This window comes from Akanthomyces muscarius, chromosome 1 (assembly GCF_028009165.1).
Source record: "Akanthomyces muscarius strain Ve6 chromosome 1, whole genome shotgun sequence".
Taxonomy (NCBI): Eukaryota; Fungi; Ascomycota; class Sordariomycetes; order Hypocreales; family Cordycipitaceae; genus Akanthomyces; species Akanthomyces muscarius.
This window is the reverse complement of record NC_079241.1, coordinates 6,704,626-6,730,875: the sequence shown is the minus strand read 5'-3', so window position 1 is coordinate 6,730,875 and position 26,250 is coordinate 6,704,626. Positions and strand designations below refer to the sequence as shown.

At 55.3% G+C, this 26,250-nt stretch overlaps 10 protein-coding genes across 10 annotated transcripts; 5 read left to right on the top strand and 5 right to left on the bottom strand.

Annotated features, from left to right (window-relative positions):
• Nucleotides 1-57: 57 nt before the first annotated feature.
• Nucleotides 58-1,695, bottom strand: LMH87_007286 (uncharacterized protein; the record flags this gene model as incomplete). Its single annotated transcript, XM_056192348.1, has 2 exons — nt 58-1,336; nt 1,400-1,695. 2 exons carry the CDS (start codon nt 1,693-1,695, stop codon nt 58-60), a joined length of 1,575 nt encoding a protein of 524 aa, XP_056060577.1.
• Nucleotides 1,696-2,112: 417 nt separating this feature from the next.
• Nucleotides 2,113-4,407, top strand: LMH87_007285 (uncharacterized protein; the record flags this gene model as incomplete). The annotated part of the gene is made up of 5 exons (XM_056192347.1): nt 2,113-2,215; nt 2,277-3,589; nt 3,645-4,112; nt 4,171-4,296; nt 4,357-4,407. 5 exons carry the CDS (start codon nt 2,113-2,115, stop codon nt 4,405-4,407), a joined length of 2,061 nt encoding a protein of 686 aa, XP_056060576.1.
• Nucleotides 4,408-10,046: 5,639 nt separating this feature from the next.
• LMH87_007284 (uncharacterized protein) lies at nt 10,047-11,672 on the top strand (the record flags this gene model as incomplete). Its single annotated transcript, XM_056192346.1, has 3 exons — nt 10,047-10,206; nt 10,281-10,937; nt 10,990-11,672. 3 exons carry the CDS (start codon nt 10,047-10,049, stop codon nt 11,670-11,672), a joined length of 1,500 nt encoding a protein of 499 aa, XP_056060575.1.
• A 1,157-nt stretch (nt 11,673-12,829) lies between these two features.
• LMH87_007283 (uncharacterized protein) lies at nt 12,830-15,610 on the top strand (the record flags this gene model as incomplete). The annotated part of the gene is made up of 1 exon (XM_056192345.1): nt 12,830-15,610. The coding sequence occupies one exon, from the start codon at nt 12,830-12,832 to the stop codon at nt 15,608-15,610; it is 2,781 nt and encodes a 926-aa protein (XP_056060574.1).
• Nucleotides 15,611-16,048: 438 nt separating this feature from the next.
• On the bottom strand, nt 16,049-17,048 carry LMH87_007282 (uncharacterized protein; the record flags this gene model as incomplete). The annotated part of the gene is made up of 2 exons (XM_056192344.1): nt 16,049-16,688; nt 16,765-17,048. The coding sequence occupies 2 exons, from the start codon at nt 17,046-17,048 to the stop codon at nt 16,049-16,051; spliced, it is 924 nt and encodes a 307-aa protein (XP_056060573.1).
• Nucleotides 17,049-17,390: 342 nt separating this feature from the next.
• On the top strand, nt 17,391-18,008 carry LMH87_007281 (uncharacterized protein; the record flags this gene model as incomplete). The annotated part of the gene is made up of 2 exons (XM_056192343.1): nt 17,391-17,403; nt 17,470-18,008. 2 exons carry the CDS (start codon nt 17,391-17,393, stop codon nt 18,006-18,008), a joined length of 552 nt encoding a protein of 183 aa, XP_056060572.1.
• Nucleotides 18,009-18,162: 154 nt separating this feature from the next.
• LMH87_007280 (uncharacterized protein) lies at nt 18,163-18,960 on the bottom strand (the record flags this gene model as incomplete). The annotated part of the gene is made up of 3 exons (XM_056192341.1): nt 18,163-18,273; nt 18,329-18,759; nt 18,819-18,960. The coding sequence occupies 3 exons, from the start codon at nt 18,958-18,960 to the stop codon at nt 18,163-18,165; spliced, it is 684 nt and encodes a 227-aa protein (XP_056060571.1).
• A 1,679-nt stretch (nt 18,961-20,639) lies between these two features.
• Nucleotides 20,640-21,587, top strand: LMH87_007279 (uncharacterized protein; the record flags this gene model as incomplete). Its single annotated transcript, XM_056192340.1, has 3 exons — nt 20,640-20,841; nt 20,904-20,975; nt 21,031-21,587. The coding sequence occupies 3 exons, from the start codon at nt 20,640-20,642 to the stop codon at nt 21,585-21,587; spliced, it is 831 nt and encodes a 276-aa protein (XP_056060570.1).
• A 489-nt stretch (nt 21,588-22,076) lies between these two features.
• On the bottom strand, nt 22,077-23,036 carry LMH87_007278 (uncharacterized protein; the record flags this gene model as incomplete). Its single annotated transcript, XM_056192339.1, has 2 exons — nt 22,077-22,614; nt 22,675-23,036. The coding sequence occupies 2 exons, from the start codon at nt 23,034-23,036 to the stop codon at nt 22,077-22,079; spliced, it is 900 nt and encodes a 299-aa protein (XP_056060569.1).
• An 815-nt stretch (nt 23,037-23,851) lies between these two features.
• On the bottom strand, nt 23,852-25,590 carry LMH87_007277 (uncharacterized protein; the record flags this gene model as incomplete). The annotated part of the gene is made up of 4 exons (XM_056192338.1): nt 23,852-23,990; nt 24,044-24,441; nt 24,491-24,830; nt 24,914-25,590. 4 exons carry the CDS (start codon nt 25,588-25,590, stop codon nt 23,852-23,854), a joined length of 1,554 nt encoding a protein of 517 aa, XP_056060568.1.
• Between the last annotated feature and the right edge of the window lie 660 nt (nt 25,591-26,250).

Here is a 26,250-nt window from a genome sequence, read left to right as displayed (position 1 = left end):
TCTTTATTAATGTTCAATTTTCTACCTAAGCTCTTCTGCGCATGTTGTGTGGTTGCGCTACAACCCACTGTGGGAGTGCTCGGACGGCTGTGAGCAACAACACGAGTTGCCGGACCAGCTCGAATTGCCCGAACAGCATGCCTCCTCCTCGTTGTCGGCAAAGACCTCACTCCAAGTCTGCATCCAAAAATCAGCCCCGAGGATTTGGCGTTTCAGGTTGAATGTGTCGGTCAATTTTTCTGCCACGCGGCGCTGCTTCTCGCCGTCGTCAGCCAGCGCGAAATACGCGTCCTCGTCACTCCTGATTTCGTCCGGATCGCGCACCCCATCCATCAGACGCTGCCTTGCCTCTCTGATGTCAGTCCTGCCTTGCATCTCGTCAATGATGAAGAGAGGATCCAGCCTGGAGAACTCGGGGTGCCGCTTGAAGAGTGCCTCAAAGTGGCGGAAGTCGCAGTGCGTGTCCAGGTTGACCCAGCGCATGTAGTGCCACAGCAGGTCGCTCACGATTCCCGGGATCGAGGGCAGGACGACGTTGGCCTGCCTGGCCGCATCGTGCAGGCCGGCTCGGAATGCCGCACAGTCTGCGGACGAGGGCGGGCGTCGCTTGTTCGGCACCGCCGGCGGGATGAGGAGCTGTGCAAAGGGCATGGTCGAGGAGAATTCCCAGCCGATGATGCAGGTGATGTTGCAGTCGTCGTCGACAAAGATGTTGCTGCTACAAAGATCAGCATGCCCGAGCGGAAACCCGGCAAGCCCGGTGGCAGGATGCCCACCATCAGGAGGGCTGAAATCGGGAACAATGTCCTGGATAAGTTTTCCCGCTGTATGGTAATGGATGCGGTTGTCAACGCCGTCAATCTTGTCATCAATTGTCACGAAATCGTTCCATCGATCCACGGCCGTGTTGTAGCTCGTTTGGTCTGGGTAATCTGCCCTCTCCGGGCAGGGGCCAAGGAAAAAATGATGGCCCAGGGAGAGGCCTTTGACGTGGCCGAAAAATGCGTCGATTAAACCGTTATAGTAGTTCTGCTCTGTTAGAAAAGGCCCCCGAAACACGGGAATACCGTGACGGCCTTGAAGCACAAAGGTTGGCACAAGCGATTCGCCGACCCCAAAGGCGTCACTGCCCTCCTGCACAGAGCCAATGGTCGCAAATTGAACCTTTGACAAGGCAAAACATATTTTACCCAGCTGTCTCATGAGCTTTTTCGTCACCTGTGAAAAGTCACGTACGCCATCCTCGTGCATGCGGCGCAGATATGCTGCAAAGGACCTGCCTTTGGCGCAGGTCATGAGAATGTAGGGTGCGCCTACAGAGTTCAAATTGGTGCAGCTGCCGTTCAGTCAGATTTGCCTGGATGTCATGGCGGCTGTGTCTACTCTTGAGTAGCCATACCTGTGGTCAACCGCTTGCGGTACTGGTATGTTGGTATGATGCGCGAGAAGGTTGAGCGTCGCGACTTCGCTGGCAATCAGCTTCACCCGCACCACAGGGGGTAGATTCCGCCCGGTTGTATCGCAACGAGGCGTCCGAAATATCCATTGAAGCCCGTCGTCGAACTTCAGAATCACCACTCTGTTGAGGCTGCCACAGAGCGGTTCTCCTACCACGCGGCAAGTGTGCCGCGCCCCTCGGTGACTCGTGGCCAGCTCGACAATAGCTGCTAGATCCAAAGGTGCTTGGGACGACATGTTTGAGAAGGTTGTGTTTGGGTCGCAAGTTTACCACCCCGAGATCCGCAGAATAGGTATTTAAGCCCGATCTTCGCAGTGATTCACGGTATGCCAGAGACCGTTTGCGGAGGTCGCGTTTCGATGTAACGAGCTTTCGTGATCAGTTGGCGTAGGTTTTATGGTCAGCTGAGGTATACAAGCCTCATCTTTCAGTCCGATACTCGCAGACAAAGAAGCATGATGAATCACGGTATAGCAGGTGCAGCTCGAGGTCGATGTTATGCGCGCGACTCGATCTCGTACGCCGCCACCGTGCCACAGTGTTGCCTAGTGGCACACGCACCTGCATCGTGTTATACACAGAAGTCGAGTATTTATTTAGTCTCCAGATGGTTTGTGAAAATGGGCATTTCAAGCTAGTCAGAAATTGTGAAAATGGCTCACAATGCTTCCATTGCTCCCTGTCTGCTGTGCGGGCGCATGATCTTTGACGGGCAAGTCAGGCATACGCCGACTTGGCTGAACCAGTTTCGCATACGTACGTCGTATTGAATCCTGATACTAGATTTTTTTCGGTATTATACTAACAGAGGCATTAGTCTATTCAGACGTAGACGTTGTTTCGATTACGGGAGTGGGTTACTTCAAGGACACGTCCTTTGACCCTTGGATTGCGCCACTAGACTACAATGCCCGATGGGACGATAACGGCAGTGACGATGACGCTTACGATGCGCTTGAGTACCCTCACATTGGTATTCTTCGTCAGTCGCCTAGAGATGGACGCTGGGGACTTGCATTTCACGAAGCCTGCTGGTCGCTGTTGGAGGTTGCGCTGGCCCCCAAACCAGTGCCGCTCAAGCGACTCTTTGGTCTATGCAAGTCCTTTCCGATTCCTGAATCCCAGTTCTGTCCAGAATGGGGGCACTATTATGGTGGTCTCAACAGAGAACACCCCGACGATGGTCGCTGCGTCGAAGTCAATGACAAGTTCACGGAGCATCACCGGCTCTGTGTGACGCAAATCACGAACATCGATCCGTTTGACATCCCCGAAATCGAAAGTCTGCGGATCAATGCCGTAGAGGACATACCACAGGTTTCCATCATGAGCGTGCGATTTTCCGACCCGTTTGCCTCGCTGCCGCAGGAAATGCTCATGAATATCGCCACTCTGCTTCCGACACACGACTTTCTCAACTTGCGGCTGGCTTCGCAGTTCTTTGTGCCCGTATTTTATCAGCAGAATTTTTGGGCCACGAGATTCGGGCCCGGAAGCGAGCGCTGCTGGGTGTTTGAGACGCAGCGCTGGAACCGGGCACTGGACTGGCGACGGCTTTATCGTCGCACAGGCCTCATGCATCGCTCCCAGGCCATGCACAACAGGGAAAGGGTGTGGCTCCTGGCCATGTATATCAAGAGACTGCTGGATCCCAGGTTCGTCAATACAGGCGGCACTACTACGCCGCTGCTCACGGACCCGCGTGTTTGGCGCAAGGCCTCGGTCGACATCTACGCATGGGACGCAGGGGATCCGTACGGGTTGTTTCCTAGTGGATGCATGGAGCTGCAGAACAGTCCAAAGGTTTCTCTCCCTCAGTCAATAGATCAAATTTCGTTTTTTGTCAATGAAGTTGGAGAGGTGGAGTACGTGGTGGGCTTGAGGGTGGTTGGCTCATGTGGTGCTGTTGTCGAGCTCGGATACATGGCCCATGAGATAGTCGTTGATGTCTCGGGGAGGTCCTGGACAGGTCTTTGTATGGCTCTGGTGCCTACGGGCATGAGAGCTGTTCAGTGCGTCTTTGGGGACGGCAGTCATTCGCCATGGGTCGGATGCGAAGTCGAGGGCATCGCGCAAACAAGGAAGCTAGTAGCTGCAAGCAATCTATTTGCAATTTCTGCCCAATTCGACGTGAGTGCCCTTTTTCTAAAGACTTTCTTCACTCACATTGCTAACTGGAAAACAGGGCTGCAGGATTATAAGTCTCGGCGTCGCGGCAGCAGAGTGGGCGCCTGCGTCGCTGCGCGACACCGCCGTGTGGGAAAAGGGTATCCCGGACCGGGAGCTGCAGCTGAACGAGGCCTTCTTTTCCACCATGTACGTGTGGGCCGACGACGGCATATACGATTCGATTCGTCGGAGCGTGTTTGGCGGCACGCGTGGCCAGAGCCTGCGCTACCTGACGGGCATACAGGTTTACATGACGTCGACACCGTGCGCGCTCGAGTTTGAATTCACGCCCGGGCACCTCGACTATCTTGACACGTGCGAGGACCTGGGCGTGTATCCGGACTCGGAGATGGCGAGCCTGCAGCATTTTTCCATCAACGGCCCTGGCGGGGAGCGCATCTGCGGCGTGGAGCTGTACGTGTATTACAGACCGAATGAGGTTCTTGTGGATGCTGAGCCCAGCGCCGAGCTGGATTCGTTCAAGGCAGGTTTTTTTGTATGCGCTCGTGCTGATTTCAGACAGATGCTGACTGTTCGCTCAGATTTTTACGAATCGCGGTCGGTCCCATCACTTTCGGTATAGGGACAGGGTCATCAAGAAAAACGTCACGATGGTATCAGTGCCGGTGCCGGCTGGAGAGACCATGACTGGATTCTACTGTACGATGGTAAGTACTAGAGCCAAGGCCTGATGCGACTTGCTGCGTGCGTGCTAACCTATGCGATAGTTTGGCGATTGCATCAACGCGCTGGGCGTGATAACGGAGATGCTTGACTAGATCATCCTAGCCATGAGGGCTGCCGCAGAGTGGTGTGCGGTGGATGCGATGCCATGTGCGATAGGAGTATATGGTAGGACGAGTGTTGAAGAAAAGTTTTGACACTTTGAATATACAGTCATATAGGGTAGCAATATAGAGGAGAAACTAGAAGTCACGTAAGCAATCAATTTATTAATGCGTGTCTGTCGCAAGGCTAGATCCAGTTTTGGCCAGCTGTGGAATGCAAGCCAAGCAGTGACGCAGCTGAGGTCAACGTGAAGTTGAAATGTAACTAGCATCTGTAGTCTAGATATCTCGGTACATGGAGTCGGTTACACGAGGCACTACGTGAAAAATAACAACAAAAAAGGTTGGTTATGCGCAGTGATGTAGACATTGAATCTGGTCCGAGTACTGGATGAGTATCTGGACTTGTCATTTGAAGTTTTTGAGACTGATGCTTGGCAGCAGCAATTGTGCAGACCGCTACCCTAGAGGCGGATTGGTCGGCAATAGGGGGACGAGCTGCAATAGAACAAATTAAAGACGCTACGTGGACCGAATGGAAGAAGGTACTGCATATTATCGGAAAAGTCAATACCGGAAACTCACAACTTGGAAATGCCAGCAGTGTCGACATTGGCCTTTGTTAGAGTGATGCTGTCTTGAGGTGGGTCTACACAGTCAGTCGATGCAAAGCTGCGTGTTTGCTGGCGAGATCTACCAGTGCGATAGAATTTCATCAGTGCCCATTGCCGAACATACGTACCCCTTGCTTTTGCCAAGACCAAAAAAAAAAAAAAAAAAAAAAAAAAAAAAAAAGACCCGTCGTCCAAAATTGAACATCTTGACCACTGCGCCCCGGCCATTGGGGACGGGACCCTCCCGCCGGGGCGAGATTATTTGCAGGGTCCGTTCCAAGGCACAGCCAAGAAAGGTGGGCGGTGATCGCTGTCATAGGCAAATTTGGGACGGCGAGCGTTGTGGGCACCGCAATATTCGAACGAGACATAGCTCCGAGCTTTTGTTGATTCGGGCTGCGGTGTTGTGAAGAGCAGTGCAGAAAACAAAGGGGGTGGATATGGATCTGCAATGTTGATGCCGTTGGTTCGTGGGCTGCAAGCTATCATGGTGAATCGAAATTGGCAGTTGGACCAATGGAGTCTGGTCGTGCCAAACCGAGGAGGCAAACTGTGACAAAGTGGACATGCAAAACATCGGACTGGCGGGACGCGATGGCATGGGAATAAAAAAGAGGAGACGATGGCTCTCCTTTTCCTTTTTGTTCATGCATCCCACATCCTTCCCTTGCTGACGACTGGGAGGCTAATTGCTGGTATTACCGACACTTAGTTTATTGTGCGGTCGGAAACACATTGCCGTGCCGAGCGCCGGAAATATAACGAGCAGTAAATAGCTGGGGTTGTGTATTCCATTGGCGAGACAGACTGCCGAGTTGCCGTCCAGTGGTGTCGGCCAAGACCTACTATTTCGTATAGCTGGAACGGCGCGTGGCGTGGAGTCGTCGGGTTGGCTGGCCTTTGTTTATTTGAGCCGCACCTTGGAAGCGTGACAAGACATTTGCGCGAGAAAGTTCTCTGTCGTTTATTGCAGAAAGACGCGCGTCGGTGAAAAAAAAAAAAAGATCAAGAGGAGAAGAGATACGACGATAATGGAGAAGTGTGCAAATTGTTTGTGGGAGGGAGAAACGACTGGTAAGAAAGATTTACGTGTTTCGTTGTTTCAATCGTATTTTATGGGGTATTATGCGTTCAGATGGAGAAGACAATTTGGTCCCTGATGAGGTACGAGAAAAAGGGTGAGCCAGGGTGCAAGCAGGGACTGGTGGCGGGGGAGAAGAGTTGGCGGCTGAAAGATGAAATTTTTCTTTTGATATTCCATTATTTCTTCGTTTGATCTTGGCTGATCGGGAATGACATAGGCGGTCGCGTCGTGAATGTACCGAGTACGACGGCAGCCAGTGCATCCGAGCCAACCTTTACTGGTACATCATGAGGCCCGGTAATAATGCGGTCAGCAAAAGCACAGACAGACTGGGCGAAAAAGCCGGGGGAAAACAGGGAGTTTAGTTTGGGAATTTGCACGGCGCGGGTTGCTTGGTTGCTTGGTTGCTTGGGTTGTCCTGTCACCTGTGAGGGACTGACTGGCACAGAATGACGTAGCGGCTCTCATCCATCATCAGGGGCGAGGGGTTCACTTTGAGTGGCGGCTCTTTTCCTGCCTGAACCTGAGTGGCGCCCCAAGATCAGCCACCCCTGGTTAATGCCAGGGGTGGAGGGCGGCCCGCCGGAGCAGATGTGCGCTTGTGATTGGTCCTGCCACGACGGGTCCTTGTCTTGCAAGCGTTTCATGTCCCTGCAAGCTACGGCCCCCAGTCTATTGCACAAAAGGTACTTGCAGGTACATGTTACCAGTACCAGTACGCACTTTGGCACCGCTCCCAATTGCGGCCGCAGGCAGGCAGGCAAGCATCGTCGCCATCTCCCTCTTCAACGAGACAATGCCTTCACGTACCAGTAATAATTAAATCTTGCAGTGGCAGAGTTTGAGCAGACGCACGTTTTTCAACTTTCTCTCGAAGCCATGGGCAATTGCCATTCTGCATGCATTGCTCATGGCGGCAAGGGACGAGCTGCCACGAGAGCAATAACAGAAGAGAAGATTGCCGCACAGAAACGCACAAAAAATATCACGAATAATAAATGAGAGTAAAAAGTACCACTGATCGATTGCGGTATTAATCTACTCCCAGCCACCTCATCTTGACGGTCTTTGTCCGTGTGCCATGTCACGATGAATGACAGTGCAACACGCACACCGTCCTCTATCAGAGCTCGCTCATGCCGACAATGAGTTTTCTTTTCATTGTTTTGAACGTGAACCACGCGAACCTGCTTTACCTAGTGCTACAAGATCTTGGCTGACCCGAAAATAAAAGTCTTGCACTCTTGATCGTCAACTGGACCGCCGTGATGCGACAATGGCTCGTGGGCATGCATGTTGATAGTCTGCCGGTGCATATCCGCGCAGCCAACTAGTGCGGAACACATGATTGCACAGGACCGGCGTCATCGGAATCTATTCTCGTCAGCACGTACTCCGTAGACAAGCAGAGAAACAAAAATACGCCGTCGTGCAAGAATGGTCGCCAATAGCCCGGACCAGATTCCAGAGGCGGCGACATTGCGAGGCCGCAGCCGTCAGGGCCTCCGTGGCGCTGTAACGGTAGCTTACAGTAGCATGCACCGCCAAAACCCGTTCTCTCCGGGGCACTATTGTTAAGCGCCCAGTGCCTTGCTGCCCCCTGGTCCACCGAAACAAAGACCAGGAAATAGCTGGCTTCTGCATGCCAATCAGCCCAGGACGCCCGTCGCCCCTGATGGATAGGAAAAACGGCGGTGGGTGAGCTCTGCGCTCGCGGTCTGCCTTGTCATCACGAACAGGCCAAGTCTATGCTACCTGTCTGAGGCGGATAAAGTGCAGGCATGGGCGTGTAACCAGTACGGCGGACATGCTGTGCGGCCAACACCTGATGCCGTGAGACGCGGTGCTTCAGGGGAAAAACACTGGTCAAAAGGCCGCTGGGGGAAACAGAAAGTGCCTGGCTGGTGCCCCTTGGAACCCTGGGTAATATTATGAGCCCGTCGTCATTAGTGCTGGGCCGTCACCCCCAGCGAATAAGTGGCTCGCGTTGAAAGAACGATCAACGGTATTACAGGCTCCATGTAATAACAGAACGAGGATTGCTGTCGGGATAGGGGGTTGGAAGGCACGGGGTGGTGCAAAAAACCAAATCGATTTTTGTTCTTCCGAATTTGAGATGCTGGGTATAGAGTCAGAGAATTTGATGGCGCGGCCATCGTTTACTGGTACGGAATACCTGCCTGGTCTTGTTGGCCACCAAACTGTACGGATAGGTACTTACCAGTATGCTTCCCTCGTCTGGCCTTGGTCATGGCCAGAGGTACAACAGGTACTTTTCCATCAAACCAGCCAGCTGTAAATGGAATGTGGTTTCCTCTCCACCCTGATCTCCGCTCCCTCATCTCATCCAGCCCGTAAACCCGACCATGTACTCTGTTAGCGCGTCTCGCCATCCATTGTGCCTTGTGCCTGGCCTAGCGTGTCCTTGGCTCCTGGGTACTTGCAGGTACTTCTGGGGCCGGCCTACCATTACATTGGAGGAGGGGAAGCGCTCAGCCAGGCGCCGCCCGTTTGCTCTGTTCGTTTGCCAGCTACCAGTACTGGTGGTATACACTCTTTTGGCCGCCCTCCCTCCACACACTCTCCCTTCCCTCTCCTCTTCCACCGCAAGAGTCCTTTCGACAAACGCATCTCGCTCTTTTTCTTCTTCCCCTTCCCTTCCTTTCACCCAACATCTTCAAACCCACGCTCCTTTTTTTCTTCACTTTTTTATCGGCTTTTTACAAAAACCAACAATCTGACCGCATACATTCCTTGACAAAGACTTTTCGAACTTTTTTGAGCGACCTTGATCCTGTATCACGATTCATCTTCTCTGATCCTTTCGGCCCGCTCAGACTGCTGTGCAATCAAGCGAAACCTGCTTGTGTCTTGAGCATCTTGGATCTTTTTTTCGTGTCATCTTCAAAGTCGAAAATTAAAAGACTGGTGTCTTTTTGGAACGTTGCAGCTTGTCATCGCCACTCAGCCCGCGTTGATATACCAGCATAACCCAGCCACGACGATCCGAATTCCGATTCAAACCGCCAGCTCGAATTGTTTTCTAGGCTCGGCTTCACCGAATCGCCCCAGCTGACCAGTCTCATTCTTTTACGCGCCTCTTTGTGTCGTCATAAAAAACCGGGGTCTCTCTCGCTCACGCAGCAACTGGGCCTCTCACTGGAATTCTACCAGTTTCAGTCCCGCGCACGAGGTTGGAATACGTGACTGCATAGTCGCGCTGACTCGGTCTTCGTTTTTTGAAAGAACTTGGATTCTTCAATTGACACGAATTTATTCGTACCCTTTGAAATCGCTTTTCCCAAAGTTTTTTAACCTACTTGGACGATCGCGAGCCTGGTAAGTCGTTTGCGCCCGTTTACAGCCTCGAGCCTCTTCCTCCCTTGGACAGACCCCACCTCCTCCCCTTACACGACCCAGCACCGCGGCGAGATGAGATGCTGCGATATGTGATGCATGGCAGATCGAACAGCGCTGCAGCATAATTCTTCACTCAAATGCATTAATGATATTTGGCCGACGGATTCTTACTATGCTGAAAACGCCATTTATCGCAAGAACATATGCCGTTTGCTGCCTTTCAACCCCGCGCCATCCAGGCAAGCCATCGCCGGCCCCCAATTCACCAGCCACTCATCGACTCGTGCCTTGCAGCTGCCACCTGCCAGCCCTGACAATGCATTTCGTTGCCACCTGCCAGCTCCAGCTCCAGCTCCTCTGCAAACGCGTCGCCCGCTGCTTTTCACTTCATCATCATCTTTGTTTTGCCATTGTTTCTCGCAATTGCCCAAATGCATCTCATCAACTAGTCGCCGTTTTTCTCCCTCTCCATCTCACTAACACCGTCTTAGACTGCTTCATCGCGTCGTCCACTCCTTAACCAACAAGAAACAGCTGCGTTTAAGGCAGCTCTTGCACTTGGATATTTCAAAATGTTCAAGATTACTTCCGCCGTACTACTCGGCTTGGCCGGTAGTGCCAATGCCTTCTGGCGCATGGAGTGCCCTGGCCGTCTCGATGTCGCCCGTATTGACCCCATCGTCAACCCCAACGACGTCTCTGCCCACGCTCACTCCCTCCATGGCTCGTCTGGTACGTCGCTGTTCCCTGCCTCGGCCATAGTTTTCGCACGGCCATCGCAGTATCGACATTCTAACAAAAAGTAGGCCTCTCCTCGTCTGCCGATGGTTCTGCCCTGAAGGGTGGTGACTGCACTTCGTGCCGTGTCACTCAGGACAAGTCCGCCTACTGGTCTCCCGCTCTCTACTTCGAAGACAAGGATACTGGCAAGTTTGAGCTCGTCGACCAGGTCGGTGGCATGCTCGCCTACTACCTTCTCTACGGAGACAACATCAAGGCCTTCCCCGACAACTTCCAGATGATCGCCGGCTCCAACACCCGCCGCTCCTACAGCGCTGGTAACCCCGAGTCCCCCGACCCCGACAAGTCTCTCTGGCAGTCCATGGGCCAGACGAAGCAGAGCATCCTTGAGCAGCGCGCCCTTGGCTTCAACTGCCTCAACTACGACAAGCAGCCCGAGGGAACCCTCTACCGTCACTACATGCCCGACAAGGCCTACCTTGACGCCAACTGCAAGGACGGTATTCGTCTGGAAATCATGTTCCCCTCTTGCTGGAACGGCAAGGATGCCGACTCCAGCGACCACAAGTCCCACATGGCCTACCCTGACCTCGTCATGACTGGTACCTGCCCTGAGGGTTACGAGACCCGCGTCCCCTCCCTCATGTTTGAGACTATCTGGGCTGTTGGCAACTATAAGAACCGCAACGGTCGCTTCGTCTTCTCCAACGGTGACACCGAGGGTATGCATATCCACTTCACATTTCCTAGTCAGAGCCCTACTAACATTCATAGGTTTCGCTTACCACGCTGATTTCATGATGGGCTGGGACAAGGATTTCCTCCAGCAGGCTGTTGACACTTGCACCAACCCCTCCGGCCGCATTGAGGACTGCCCTCTCTTCAACGTTGTTGACCAAGGTACCGCCACCTCTTGCAAGCTCGAGAAGTCTCTGCCCCAGCAGCTGTCTACCGAGATCAAGAACATTCTCGGCCCCATGGCCAACCTTCCTGGTGACCTCTCCGTCTTTGGCGACGGTGGCGATCCCTCCAAGCCTGAGACTGGCGGCGACTCTCCCTCTACCGCCGGCACCGCTACCTCCAAGCCTACCCTGAGCTACACTCCCGGTGCCAAAGCCTCCAACTCTGCCTCACCCCTCCCTGGCCAGGTCTTCAAGCAGGTTGACTCTGAGTCCGAGTCTTCCGAGTCTACCCCGACTCCTACTCCCACCACTACCACCGCCACTCCATCTGCTCCCGTTGCTGTTGCCGCTGCCGTCACTGAGGCTCCTACCACCACTCCCGAGCCCAGCTACTACAGCACCCAATTCGTCACCAACGGCAACACCGTCAGCAAGATCTTGTGGGAGGAGGAGCTTGTCATCGTCACGGAGACTCTTGAGCCTACCGCCACCAAGACCGTCGACGCTGCTAAGCGCCGTCGTTCTCACCTCCACGGCCATGCCCGCAGGAGCTAAGTACAAAGTTGGAGTGTGATGTGAAATTACAAATACTAAAGGCTGCAATTTGATTTTGTGGAGGATTTTTGACAATCTGGACAGGTTCCGGAAACTGGAACGGCTTTCGAGTTGGTATGATTTACAACGTCTGTCTTGAAGGTTCTTCTTTTTTTTTTCTTTTCATAGAGGCAGACATGCTATGCAATTCTTTTTGATAACATAGGATTTAACAAGACACAAGCAGCCATGCGTGTTTGACACTGAAAATGCCTCGTGTTGTGACTTGCTGTAGTCTGGGCGGGCTGGACCGATGGGCTAGAAGAAGCCCACATGTGAGACCTGCCACCATCCGCGCTGAGGCTCAAAGATGCCATCATAGTTTCCTCTTACTGGTGGCTGCGAGCCCCAAATAGCTCAAATGCGATAAAAAGGCAATCGAACTTATAATTAATTTACTTGCTAGGCTTTTATGGACTCTGTTTCCTGGTACCGCCGCACTGCCAAAATGCTGGTGGTGAGGCTTGGCTGGAATGCGTCACACCAGGCAACACATTCCTCGTGATATTGCAATGGAAATTATACCCCATGTACGCCAACAACAGCAGCATTGTTTATGAGTATTTTCAGCAAAATGTGGCCAGTCTGATCAACACTTGTGGTTGCTACATTCGCTCACACTCTTTTCTTCCTTTCCATACATCTAACCCCAGCAGCAAAAGGCATACGAAGCTTCATCACGAAGGGCCCCGAGGCCAACATAATCACTCTTTTTTGTTCTTGTTCTTTTCGCAAGTTGGTTGAAGGAAAAGGGAGCCCGAAGCTAATGCCGATATCGACAACTCCCTCTGTAGGCCTGGCTGGACGGAACCATGACGATGCTGGAAAGCGAATCTGTTAGTGGTGGTGGTGGTGGTGGTGCTGCTGCTGATGGCCTTAACATACTGCAAGGGCGCAGTGCTGCCACGCTCGGCCTCGGCTGGCTCATTGCCATCACTCTCTGCGGCGGCGTCTCGCTCTTCATCTGCGTAGGGTTCGCGCTGGCCTGGCATGCGCAGAAGCGCCGCACGCCGCTTACGATTACCCGGACGACAGCCTCTTTGCCCTACGAGGCATCCGGCTTCACGGCGCTGCTCTCGGGCAAGCCATCGACTACGCGGCTGATGAAGCGCCGAACAATGCTTGCGCCGCCACGCTTCCCCGACGACGACACCGTGGAGGATGACGATGACGACAAGACGACGCTGGCGAGTCGTTTCTCGCTGAAACGGATCCCCTCGGTGCCGATGCTGCCGCCGCTGCCGTCTTATAGCACGTTTCGGCTGTGGAACCCAAAGAGAGCGTCGTATAGACGCGAGAGGGGCTGGCTAGACGAAGAGGCCGTGGCGATCGGCGGGCAGATGCTCGTGAGCGTGAGGCAGAGGCCGGGGAGCGGCAGTGGCTGGGCGGGACAGCATCCGCCGGTGCTGCCGCCGGTGGGACACAGAGCAATGAGGCAGGGCCTGAAAAGTATGGCTCAAGGAAAACAACAGCCAAAACAACAGCAGCAGCAGCAGCCGCCGGCACCGCCGCGTCACCTGGAAGACGTGAAGCAGCAGCCAACCATCACCGACTACGACTACGTCTACGACAAGCATGACCAACCTCACCAGCCACAGCAGCAAACGGAAGAAGAGTTGGCGATGCCAGCGATGCCTGGAGCCGTACACGACGGCGGATCCGGCGCCACTGAGGACTTTGTCCGCCCTGCGGCGGCCGTCCTCGCCCGGCACCCGACCCGCACCGACTCCGAGCTTCGCGACATTCTGCGCTCCACGGAGCAGCGGCTCCGCGACGGCGACCGCAGCCGCAGCCGCTCGCCGGAGAAGCGCACGCCGCACGGCTCACCGACCAAGACGTCGACGCCGCGCAGCACCCCCGGCGGGCGTGGAGCAGCACGCCAGGGCGCGCATCACAACGGCAGCCCGGTCAAGTACGGCGGTGTGACGTACAGCGCGAGCGGCAGCGGTGGCATGGGCGCGCGCGAAGGATCGGCCGCGTCGATTGGCAGCGCGGCCAACAGCCTGATTGCGCATGCGACGGAGGAGCTGCAGCTCCCCGGGGGCATGGGCAGCCCGAGCCGTCTGCGCGGCCACGAGTGGCTCGCGGGCGATGATGCGATTCTGCAGCTGACGACGCCGCAGATGCAGCAGCAGCAGCAGCGGGACGACATGGAGCGCGCTCTGCAGCAGCAGTACCTGCAGCAGCAGCAGCAGCAGCAGCAACTGCAGAATGCCAGCCCCCAACGAAGCAGCCCCCAGCGGGACCGGTCTCAACGCCGCCGCTCCACCGACAGCGATGCTTCCTCGAGCCTCTCTACGCTGTACAGCGTCGGGGACGAAGTCGATGATGCTTCGATACAAGCCGTTGTCGAGGGCCCTGACGATCCCTTTGTCGACCGCCGCGGGATCCCCGTCCTCGCGCCCCTCCGACGCACCATGACCGTGAGCTCCGAGACGCTCTCCCGGCACGTCGACCACAGCGCCATGCCGTCCGTCCACCACCAGAGCCCGCCCCTGCGCAACCCGCAGCGTCTTCAGCAGGGCCACCAGACGCACAAGTCGCTCGACGCGCAGCGCTTCGCCGGCGCCCTGCAGCCCCCCTCGCAGCAGCAGCAGCAGCGCGGCACCGAGGATGTGCGTCCCAAGTCGGCCATGTACGCGGGCTACACGTCCCCGCTAGTGTCCGAGTCGAGCTTCACCGACATGTCCGTCGACAGCACGACGCTGAGCGCCTCGAGCGAGGACACGATCACGGCGGACGACGACGAGGGCTTTGACGTGATGGCGGCCACGCCAGTCCGTCGTCGGGGCTCGGATGCTTCGTCGTCGCCGTTTAGCGAGCATGATATTGTCAACATGATCATCGCCGCGCAGTCGCCCAAGAAGAGCAAGAATGCGCGCGCTCTGCCCACGCCGCCGGGCCTGCCGACGGTCGTGGCGCCCGACGGGTCCATCATCCCGACGGCGCTGTCGCCGCCGCCCAAGAGCCTCGCGCGCACACTGTCCCTCCAGCGCGGCACTTCCCTTGTCCGCAAGGCGTCCGTCACGTCCTCTGCCTACAGCAACACGAACAACAACAACAACAACAACAACGACAACACGCTGACGGCCTCGCGCAGCGGCGGCGGTGTCGGCGTCAACGGCCTCTCCGTGTCCAACACGGTCGCCGAGCTTCGCCGCATGAACTCGCTCGTCAGCAACACGAGCAACAACTCGCTCACCTCGGCGGCGGCGTCGGCGGCGACCGAGACGCCGGTGCTGCTGCCGAACCTGTCCGACGGACGCCTCCCGCAGCTGCAGAGCGTGCGCAACGCGCCTCGCATGGGCACCAAGCAGTACCTCAACGTCGGCAGCAGCAGCGCCAGCGGCAAAAAGAGCAGCATCGGCAAGCCGGGCGGTCCCCGTCCGAAGAAGGGCGGCGGCCATGTGCGCGCCCACACGACCACGACGGTCGCAGTAGCGGTGACGAGTTCGACGACGCCGGAGCGGCCGGCCAAGGACCCGCGCCGCAGCCTGGGCAACGTGGGCTCGCTGGTGGAGCGCTACCAGAAGCGCGAGGTCGTGGTGACGGCGGCGGAAAAGGAGCTGGACAACGGCAAGGAGAATGCCGGCCTGGGCATCTCGCGCGCGCCCTCGACGCGCCAGGCGGCCGCGCTGCAGGAGAGCAGCCGCCGCCGCGGCGGGACCCCGACAAGGGAGTCGTCGCCGTCGGCGCCGTCGCCGAGCCGCGCCGGGACGGGCAAGAAGAAGAATGTGCTCCTCAAGAACCCCGTCGTCGCCGAGCTGGCGGCCGCGGAGCAGCGTCGGCACAGCAAGGACAAGCGTGGGAGCGTCGACAGCTTGGGGCTGTACGACCAGGATGGGTTCCTGCTGCCGTCGCCGGAGCGTGAGCTGACCAAGAAGCTGCTGCGCATGTAAAGCTGGCCGTCTGGCTTCCGTTCAAAGGCGACCTGTTCCCGAGCACAACTGCCTATTTCTCCTTTGGCGACTTCACTACTCTAATTCCCTGATAAAATCTTTTGTTCAATTTTTTTTTTCTTTTGCGGGGGAAAGCAGACCTCGTCTACTTTTGTACACTTTCGGTGGGCGTTTTACGCATGGTAGCATTTGGCGACTACTCTGATTTTTTCTTCCTTTTCGTCTAGATAAATAGTATAAGAGGGCATGGCTTAACATAATGGGGAGTTTCCACTCCCGTCTTATAATTCACTACATACTATATCGATAAACCGGTTCTCTTCTTCACCGACGCCCTGGTATTCCCGACCCTGTTTTGTATTTTTTAAAGTTGAACCAATTAACGCCGTACTTTTACCCACGATGCCCTTTTTTGCCTTTGGTCGATGAACCCTCCTCCTACTCGACTCGTTGACGCTTGCTCTCGGCGTCGTCCTCCTCGCCGTGGCCATTCACACCGTCTTGCGGCTCGACCTCGTCGCGCGCTCTCGTCCGGCCGGCGCCTTCGCCAAGCTCCTCGGCGTCGTCCTCGCCGCCAACCTCTGCGCCCGGACCGATCCAGTTGCCGTCCTCGTCGAAGTACTCGGCGACATTGTCGGCCGTGATCCAGCCGCCGCTGCCGGGCATGGGCGGGGGCAGCCCGCCGTCCGCGGTGCCGCGCAGCACGCCGCTGAAGCCCTCGAGGGCCTCGTGCTCGGCGCTGCCCTCAAACACGATGCGGTCGTAGTTGTCCTCGTCCGCATCGTCGTCGTCGCCTTCCTGGGCCGGGTCGGGGTGGAGGTTGGAGCACGCAGCAATGGCCTCGTAGAGCTTCGAGGCCGTGGCGGAGGAGCCCTCGGCGGCGGCGCCAGAGGTCGGAGGAACAATGGTCAGCTCCACGAGGTTGAAGTCGTCGTCGGAGGAGCCGCCGTCGGAGAACTCGAGCTGCATCCAAACGGCCGGCGCCGAGGACGGCAGCTGCTTGATGGCGTGGATCGAGATGGAGGGGTACGGTATCGAGACGCCGGCTTCGGCCTTGGGGTTAAAGACGATGAAGTTTCTGCAACAAGACAATGTCAACAAAATGATTATTCAACACGGTATCTGCTTTTGAGGAAGCAATGGGGCCCACGCACTCGGATGTGACGTAGACGTCGACTTGCTGCTCGACGAGCTCCTCAGCAGGAACATCGGCGCCATTCTCGCTGCTGGCTGCAGGCGCAGCTGGGGAGTCGGCGGGGAAGACGGCCAAGCTACCACTTGAGAGCTGCTCCTTGGGCGCAGAGGCTGCGGCGCCAGTGATGTGCAGGTGCAGCACGGGCTTGCCGTCGACAAACGACTCGGGCGTCTGCGACTGGTACTCGGCGAGGGGGAGGAAGTCGGCCGCCGACGGCGGGGTGCGGATCGTGGTCGCAATCATGTCGATGCCTGTGTATTGTCGTAGCGATGCGACAACTCGTTTCAAGTAGAATATAGGGTTTAGTTGAAAGAGGGAGCTCGAGCTTCCCAGATCGCGGGGACAAACAAAAATCGTTGGCGGGTTAGGTGGGGCAATGACATGACTGCCCGCCTGCGCGGCCTTGGAGCTACGGAAGCTTCCTCACGCAACTTCATCGATTGACTACCTGATACTTCTTAGGCAGCCTGCTCAGATTCAGAGTGTTGCTGAACTGATCACCAACCCACTGAAGGTGCCCAGAAAGGGACTGCACTGCCCGCTTTGTTGCATTAATCCGGCGCGCGACCGCGTCGAAAGTTAGCCATGTACAGCCATCGTGAGTGAACACCGCTTCGGCCTGCTGCATTTGCAGGGTGAATGCGAACTAGCTGACACACTACAGGCCCCCATCCGCTTCTGGAACAAGTTCCTCTTACAGTATCCCCCTTTGTCTCGCTACCGACCGCCACGACCCTCTCCTACACCTACAAGACCATGCCGTCCAACATCCCGCCATCAGCGCTCGGCATCCCGACAGCCTCCTCATCAGGCGACGCCGCTGCCGCCGACCAACCCAAGCCGCGCTTCATTGTATCGCAGACTGGTAACGCCGCGCACCCCGACGAGATCGTTGCGTCGTGCCAGGCGCTGCGCGCCCACGTGGCCAAGCTGCAGGAAGACGCCGACCGCGAGCTGCGCGAGTTTGAGGAGCGCATACGGGAGCGAGAGCTGGCGGAGAAGAGGAGGCTTGCCCCAGGCTGGCTGGACAGCGACGCGCGAATGCTGCAGCCGGAAAAGGGCGCGGCGGCAGCGGCGGCAGCGGCCAAGGCGGAGGACGAGCTGATGGTTGGTGAGCCAACTGCTGGACAGGCTGGCGCCAACCCGGCTACGGACGAGGGAGCTGCGCTGGACAGAGCCTTTGGTGGAATGAATCTAAAGTAATTGAGACTATTACTGTAATTACAATAACAGAAACATGAGCATGGGTATTCGGGACGACACACAACTTGTATTAGGTGTTTGGGAGTACTATTTGAATTTACATATTAAGCCCATCAGTAGGTTGGCAGGCTCAATTTTGCGAAAGTTATACAGTTTAGATCATGTTGACAGCGAAAACAGCGACGGCACCAGCAGCGAGCATGGCAGGCTTCTGGATATAGGCAGCGCCAACCTGGACCGGGGTGGAGGTGGTGTTGTTGCCAGCCTAGGGTTTTGGTTAGGACAATGCGGAAATCGAACAAGTTTCTTCGAGTGCTTACAGTGTGAGAAGTGCCAGTGGTGGGCTTGGCGGTAGTAGCAACACCAGTGGTGGCAGCACCAGACGAGTGCGACCCGGCAGCAGAGGTAGACGGCACCTGAGAGGAGCCCGAGGCATGGCTAGTCTGAGGGGCGGTAGCCGGCTGCGAAGGATGGCCAGAGGCGGAAGGCTGGGTAGCCGGGGCAGAGGAAGCCGGGGCAGAAGATTGCGCGGCAGTGGTCTTGGGTGCCTCGGAAGTCGACGCGCTTCCGCTCGCCGCAGCCGCCTTGGGAGTGGCATCAAGGCCGCACTTCTTGGCAGCAGCGCCGACCTTGTCGCCATAGTACTTCCAGATGTCGTACGTCATGGCGCAGTCGAGGCAACCGCTGAGGAGATCCTTCCACTTGGAGTCCTCGCAGTAGCCGTCCTTGGCAGAGTCCTGAATCGCGTAGCCTGCATGGTCTTAGAACAACAAAGTTGGTGGGAAGGGCGTTGAGAAGGGGTCTACATACCGCAGTTGGCGTGGCAATTATAGGCAGGACCAGAGGTCTGGCGCTTAGACAAGGGGACAGCGGCGGGGAACTCGAAACCAGCGCTGGCGGAAGCCAGAGAGGCAATGGAGCCGACGGCAACAAGGCTAGCGACAAAGTGCATGATGGCGAGAGTGTTTGGAGTCAAACGAGGGACGGGTGGAACGAGTGTGTGTGTGTTTGAAGAATTGAGGATGTTTGTTGATGCACCACCAACACAGTGGGAGGAGAGAGGGGAAGCGTACTTATAGCGCGTCGCGATTGATCAAGAAAGGAACCAAAAGCAGACAGGGGAGAATCCATGAAGCCACATTCATTTCTGCCCTGACTGGGTTCAGAGCGACAACGGCCACGCGGTTTTGCCACAAACTATTGGGCGAGAGCAAGCTTTCGGTTCCCGTCGGGGCAAGGCCGGACGTGACGACGGGTGGTCTGGACTTGGCCATGACCGCTGAAAAAGTAGGGACAATACAAGAGTAACGATATGAAGTGGCACTATGGTCAAGCCACAAACAACCCCTTTGCATTGCTTGCGGCTGGCAGCCAATGTCGGTGCTCGGAGAAAACGGTTTCTTGAGCAGGTAGCCACAATATGCCGTATGCAGGAATCCCTGTCTTTCTTCGCCGATGTGGGTGGTTGGGTCCTTTGTGGGAAAGGATTGTGGTCTGCCCACTTCGGTAGTGGTGTGCAAGTGATGTGGAGGGCTGGTGGGCTTTATTGGATTTGTTCCGAGAGCTGTCCCGACCCCGCTGTCTTGTTTGCTCAGCTTGCTCTTTTTTGAGAAACTCCTGCATATATGTGGCACGGAGAAGCGTGTACGGCGCTGGCTTGTATGCTATACCAATGGCCACAATACTGACGAAATGGGACGCAAGACGGATGTATAGCTCCCTTCTCGACAGGAGCTGCAATACACGAGCCGAGAACGCGGGTCAATGGAGCTGCCTATTTCGTTGGTACACAAGCAGATAACCAGCCAATAATTCCCTCATGCCAAGCCATACATAGCATACAAGAGAGTTACCACTCTTCTTGCGGGGGTGTCGGGTCTTATGGGACGCATTGCCATAAAATAGTTGCCTGCGCTGTGGCGTCTTCTCCATCGTAGTCCCACCGCGACCAATGGCACGTCGTGAAACCATCTAATCAATTGGGGTGGCATCTAATCAGATCATCTGATAACGAGAACTTCTCAACAGTAGCCCGTGCTCCGACACTTCCCACACCACCAGCTCTCCACACCACCTGCAAGACCCCAGCCGTTTTGATTTTCAGCTATGCGGTGGGAGGGCCGCAAAGGAGCGTGAGTGGATGTTGTAGTCACCGTTTGCCGTGGCCCCTCCGTCTTGGCCCCAATCATGCCATTTTTTTTATTTTTTGGCTATTCGCATCCCGCATGGCCCGGCCACTTTTATTCATTAGTCTACTCGGAGGATGCAGTGGGAACAACTTCTTCAGAACCTGTTCGCACGGGCTTGGCTTTTTGAAGGTGGGTGTCCGCATCGGTAACGTGCCGCAGTCGGACTGGCAGGTGACAAGCTCGGGTTTAGTCCAGCCCTCTTGGGCTTGAAATAACGCGGAAAAAAGAGGCTGAAAAAATATTATTAGTCGGAGTTAATTGTCGCATGAGGTATGGCAGGAAAACTTGTGGCTATTATAATGCGGCATCACCCCAGCTGAAAGCCAGCTTTTTGGCAGACTGTGTGTTGTGTTGCCTCGTCCCGACCATCCTCCTGGTACCCGGCCTTGCTCCTGGAAAACTTTTTGCATATTTCATTGCGCTTCGGATTCTCTTTGTAGCAATGGCTATTCTTACGACTCTTGTTGCCGCTTGGGCACTGATGGCCTCTGGAGCGAGCGCTGCTGGCGCCCCATCGACATCCGCCAACATTGGCCCTGCTGCCTTTATGTGGCCGCCTGACAGAGTCTGGTCCGCCGACGCTGATAACACTGCTCCCTGCGGTTCCATCTCTGGTGTACAGAACCGCACTACGTTTCCTCTTCGTCAGTCTTTTTATTCCCTCGCTTGACCAGTCATTGTGTGCAACTAACTAACACTCTGGCAGAAAGTGGCAAGATTGCGCTTGTCGCTCAAGATGAATCTTTCGACCTGGAACTCTCCGTTTCGTATCTCGACGGTATGCTGCCTTGGTCTCATCGTTGCTGGAACTAAATAATTAACAAAAACCACAGACCCAAAGAGCAACAGTGACTTCAACAAGCTGATTGACATGGAGACATTCAAGGACATTAAGCTCGGCCACACCTGCGTCACTCTCCCCAACGCCCCGTCCTCGGTCAAGAACGGCACCAATGCCACTCTCCAGATCAAGTACATTGCCGACTTTGACAAGCCCGAGAACCAGACCTTCTATGCCTGCTCGGACATTACCTACGTCGAGCTGTCCCAGTTCAAGGAGCCGATCCCGTGCTTCAACGCCACGGAGCCCACCCCCGGCGACAGCACCTCCAAGAACGGCAACGGCGCTGCGTCCTCGACGCCCACGCCCACGCCGACCGCCGAGAAGAAGAGCAAGTCTGGCCTCTCTGGCGGCGCCATTGCAGGCATTGTCATTGGCTCCATCGCGGGCGTCGCGCTGATTGCCGGTGCCGGCCTGTTCATCTACCGCCGCAAGCAGCAGCGCCTGCGCTTGCTCCGACAGCAAAACTCGGAGCGCGGCAAGTGGGCTGCTACGGACGCGGCTAGAGATTCGCAGTCCCAGGGGAGCGTTCGAATGAACAATTTGTAAATTTTACGTTGATGGAGTGTTCCGTGTTTGGGAAAAGGTTGAGAGCGGTTGTGAATGGAATGGTGGTACAATTTGACTGGAGACCGCATCACAGTCTATCCGATATGAGACTCTTTGTATGAGATGATAACGTGTAAACTGAATTGATACCTATTTGGAACTCTAAAAGCACTCCTGCTTCTCTCTCGCGCGCTTCATGGCTTGTCAGTGCGCACCTCTCGTTTCCTGCTTTTTTCTGCTGTCATGATCTCGGCGACGGACATTTATAATTTTTGAGCGCTGTCGTATGAAGTTTCAGATCGTAACCCAAATAGAGACACCTCCAAGATGACTGATTTAATACTGTGCGTATTCAAAAAGTGCTTAGGCAGGCACTGCAAGCGTCCAGACAGCTAAGCAACTAGCAAGTTCCACGCGCAGATGGACAATTTGTTCAGCAAAACATAAGTCGTATCAATTTGGTAGCTAATCTTTACAAGTTATACAACGCTAGTCTCGGTCTGCAGTGTGGAAGACCAGCGCCCGAATCTCGATGCTCTCGCGGGTAGGCGCATCGCTCGGTGCCGATGGATCCTCGAACGCGGTGTGTGGGACCCTGCGCGCCCTCCCATCGGTCTTGCTATCGAAGCACTTGATGAGAAGCACCTGGTCCGGCGCCAGTCCGGAGCGGTAGTACCACTTCTGGCCCGGGCTGTGCTTGACGCTAAACGTCTCGCCGTTGCGGTTGGGGTAGATGAGCTGCCGCGCCACCAGGTCCGACTCGGGCACGGAGTGGGCGTCGGCGACGGCGAGGGGGTCGCGCTGGACCGTCGAGATGGGCCGCCAGACGTTGATGATTTGCACGCGGCCCTTGACGAGCTCGTCGGCCTCGTCGGGGAGGTGGTGCGGGACGCGCGACAGCGAGGCGTCGTAGGTCTGGTCAATGTGCACCTGCTGCACAGGGGCGCGGTTGAGCTTGTCGCCCTTGGAGCCGGCGGGGGCGCGGCGGATGGTGTGGTCAAAGATGAAGACGCGATCAGCGCCGGTCCTGTCTCGCCGCTTTAGCCAAGCTCGCCACATCTGAATACTGTTTGATCGGCCAACTTACACGTCCTTGAGCAATTCTTCTGTTTCGGCGTAGTAGCCCGACTTAATTTGTTCATCGTCGATAAAGTCCCGCTCAGCAGCAGGACGCTGGTATACTTGGAAGCCATTGCGGTCGAGGCTGTACTTGTCTTCTTCGCCGGCAATGTCCTTGACGACGATCTGGTGCGTGTCGCGTTGCTGCTGGTACGTCTCAGGCTTGTCAACGTAGGTGGGCGCTGGAGGGGAGCCGTCGGCATTGGGCTGATAAAAGTTCAGGCTGGCGTTGACATCGTGCTTGGGAACGCGGCGTTCTCCTTGCTGCTCAAGCTGAACCCGTGGCTGGGTGTCGAAGATGGGTGCACTTTGGACTGCAGCTGCGGCCATGTTGTTCGTCTGTTATACAGGGAATGAGTTAAGTTATATTGGGTAGTAAGAAAACCTTTGTTGTACATGAAAACAGGTTTCATGCTTCCGCAGGGCTTGTATAATTTATATAATCGAGCGTTGCACACTGTTCTTCAGCACGTCAGAGGCTGGCGGACTATTGCCATCCCCGGATTGATAATCATGCATAGCACAAGCGGTCCAGCGAGAACGCCGTGCCTATCTCGCAAGACATTTGCGTAGAAAAAGGTTGCACGTCTCCGCCAATAAAACTGCACGTTTGCGTGTTTGATTTGAAATGCGTGCGGAGTTGCGCCCTTGTCACGCAGCCCGATCGCGCCATCTACCACCAATGAAAACGGGCGTTGGGCGATCGGCAGTGTAACGATCAGACGGTCCCGCGGTCGAAATAGCTGTCAGTCCGGAGATTCTACGTAATCAATTCACAGTGATCAAAGGCTTCCAGGAGCTAGACTGCCTCGGTTCAGGCTGCAGATTCAGACTACCATATGGAGGCACTGTGAGAAAGCCACTCGATACTATGCGCACCTTTAGGCTGGTGTTGCCTAGACAGGGTCTAAAAAATGGCTTTTCTATGTTCATGGTTGTGAGTAAGACGGTTATTTAATTATCTCCCGCTTAATCGGTCAAATTCTTGAGTTAAGTATAGCACTATAGTCGCTTGCGTAGTGACTTGGAAATAGTTACCCCGAGAAGACTCGCCGTGGGTGGATTAGCCCAAAATGAGTAAATGAACTGGAATTTATACAGTATATATGATTTGTATTAGCTCTTCAAGTTAATGGTCCATTGAGCTATTGTAGAGGCTTGTGAACAAGCTTTGTAATTGTTGTTCCGTCTGGTAGCGTCGCTTCCTCTTCCTCAAGACTATATCCCCACCACCGTGGAATGACCACTGTCCATACGTACCAGTATACTATGCTAATCAAAACTCTATATCATTGTCAGCACAGGCGAGAACAAAGAGGGATGGGTGAGACACTTACGTCGCAATACCGACAATGGCGTATGTGGCGTAGAACAAGCCGCCCGTGTATTTTTCCTTCGGCGGTACGAAAGGCGCCACGAGCAACGCAAGAGTCAGCGCAAGCTTGACTGACACTGCAAATAGCGACGCCTTGTAAGGACGGTGTAATTCTGGTTGCGTATAGCGCAGCCATAGTAGGCCAACCGCAATCGCCAAGCCTGTGATTTGTCCTCCGTACCCTTCTACCTCGAGAATGAAGGAGTAGATCTTGTCGGACGGCGGCAACACGATGATCAGAAGAGAAGGAATGTAATTTACAATGAGTCCACCAAGAGGCGAGTTGAAAGGTTTGGTCGAGGAAAGCAAGTCAGAAAATGGCAGAAAGCCCTGGCGCGCAATTTCGTGCTTCAGACGCGCCTGCGACGGGATTAGTATTTGCCCGACTTGTCGGAATGAGTGAACTCACCATGGCAAATACCACGACCAGGACGTTACCGAATGCTGACAGTGCAACAACCAGGGGTAGCACTCTACCACCAAAACGAGTACCGAATATGCGCTGGAAGAAAAGAGCAGCAATCAACTCTCCGCTGCCCTTGATCTCGTCCAGTGGCACAACGAGAAAGTAGGCAATATTGATGAGAAAGTACATGATGCACGCCGTCACCAATGCTGTCCTGGTCACTGAGCGCAATGTTCTCACGGGGTCTTTGACCTCGTTGAGAACATTGCTGATATTTTCAAGACCCGAGTAGGAGTAGAAGACTTTGAACAGCGCAGTGCACAAGACACCCCAGTTCCAGTTGCTGTCCTGCCAAAGGTGATCCCACGTAATTTGAGCCTCAATGCCTTGGGGCATGCCAGTGTCTGGTCGAAAATGACAACATACAGACCGCAGAGAATCATGAATACCACGACGCCAATCTTTACCCAGCCGAGGAAATTTTGCAGCTTGATGCCAAACTTTGGCGTGACGGCGTGGATCGCCGTCACCACGGTGAGCATGGCGACGGCCACATATTTTTGAGCGACCTCGTTGGCATGTACATAGCCCGCCGCATACAGAGTATACTGGCTGAAGATGACGCAGTTGCTGGCGGTGAATCCCAGGAGCACAGCGTTGATGGCCACGAGGGTGGACGCTAGAAACCGCGGGCGGCGAAATGTGTACTCGAGATATACTTTGTGGCCGCCTGACCGCGGCAGCATCGAGCCGTATTCCAACAAAATGGCCAGACCAGCGGCGGTCACGAGAGCGCCGACAACCCACAGCAACAGAGCGAGCCCTGGGCTGCCGACAGCCTGAAGAATTGTCCCAGGCGTCGCAAAGATGCCGCTGCCGATAATCCTGGACATTACCAGGATATACGAGCTATTCCAGTTCAACGTCCGACCGAGCGTTGAAGTTTCGGGCAGGACATCGTCTTCGACGGCGCGAGTCGGCGCATCCTTGTGCGTAGTAGCATCTTCATCTATCGCCAACGTCGAAGCATACGAAGTGCGATCCGATGGGTCCGACGTGTCTGGGAGCAGCGGCAGCCGCTCACCAATGACTTTGGCAGTCATACTGGCAGAGATCGCGAAACACGAAATTCAGCCAAGGCTAAAAGATTTGTCCAAGGTGTCATGGCATAGCCAAGGTGCTTGGATGTGATTGTGAACGCCGCTGATATATAGACTACAGTAAGCGCACGCTTGAAACACCGTTTCGTTGCAGCACGCGCAGCACTATGACTGCGAATCACTCAGTATGGCACCATTTAGATTTAGGGAAAGCTGCTTGGTGGATGGCAGCACATCAAGCATGGATTGCCTGATTAGGGCGTGCCGTCCCGATGGCGTCATGGTACGCCCCAATGTCATCGTCCGCTCGCGTGCGATGGTGTGTCGCTATGGTCACAAAGACGGCGAAAATGTCCTAATCAATCCTTTAGGTTTACGCAATGCCGCCGTCCCTTTTCCAATGCTGTATTTGTAATACTTCGGCAGGCTATGGGTAATATGGTATATTTGTAATGGCATTAAGCCGGGTGCGGGCTTGGATAGCAAGGTGACTTGAACAATCCACAACGCGTGCGACTAAAGATTCCAAAACAATTCAACGCACCCATAGCCTTAGGTGCCACTTGTTGACACCCGGGATATAGTCTGGCTCGCCGGGGGATTAACGCACGGCTCAACGGCGATGCACCCCCGGCGCCGAAGTCCGCTTGACAGGCACGCTGA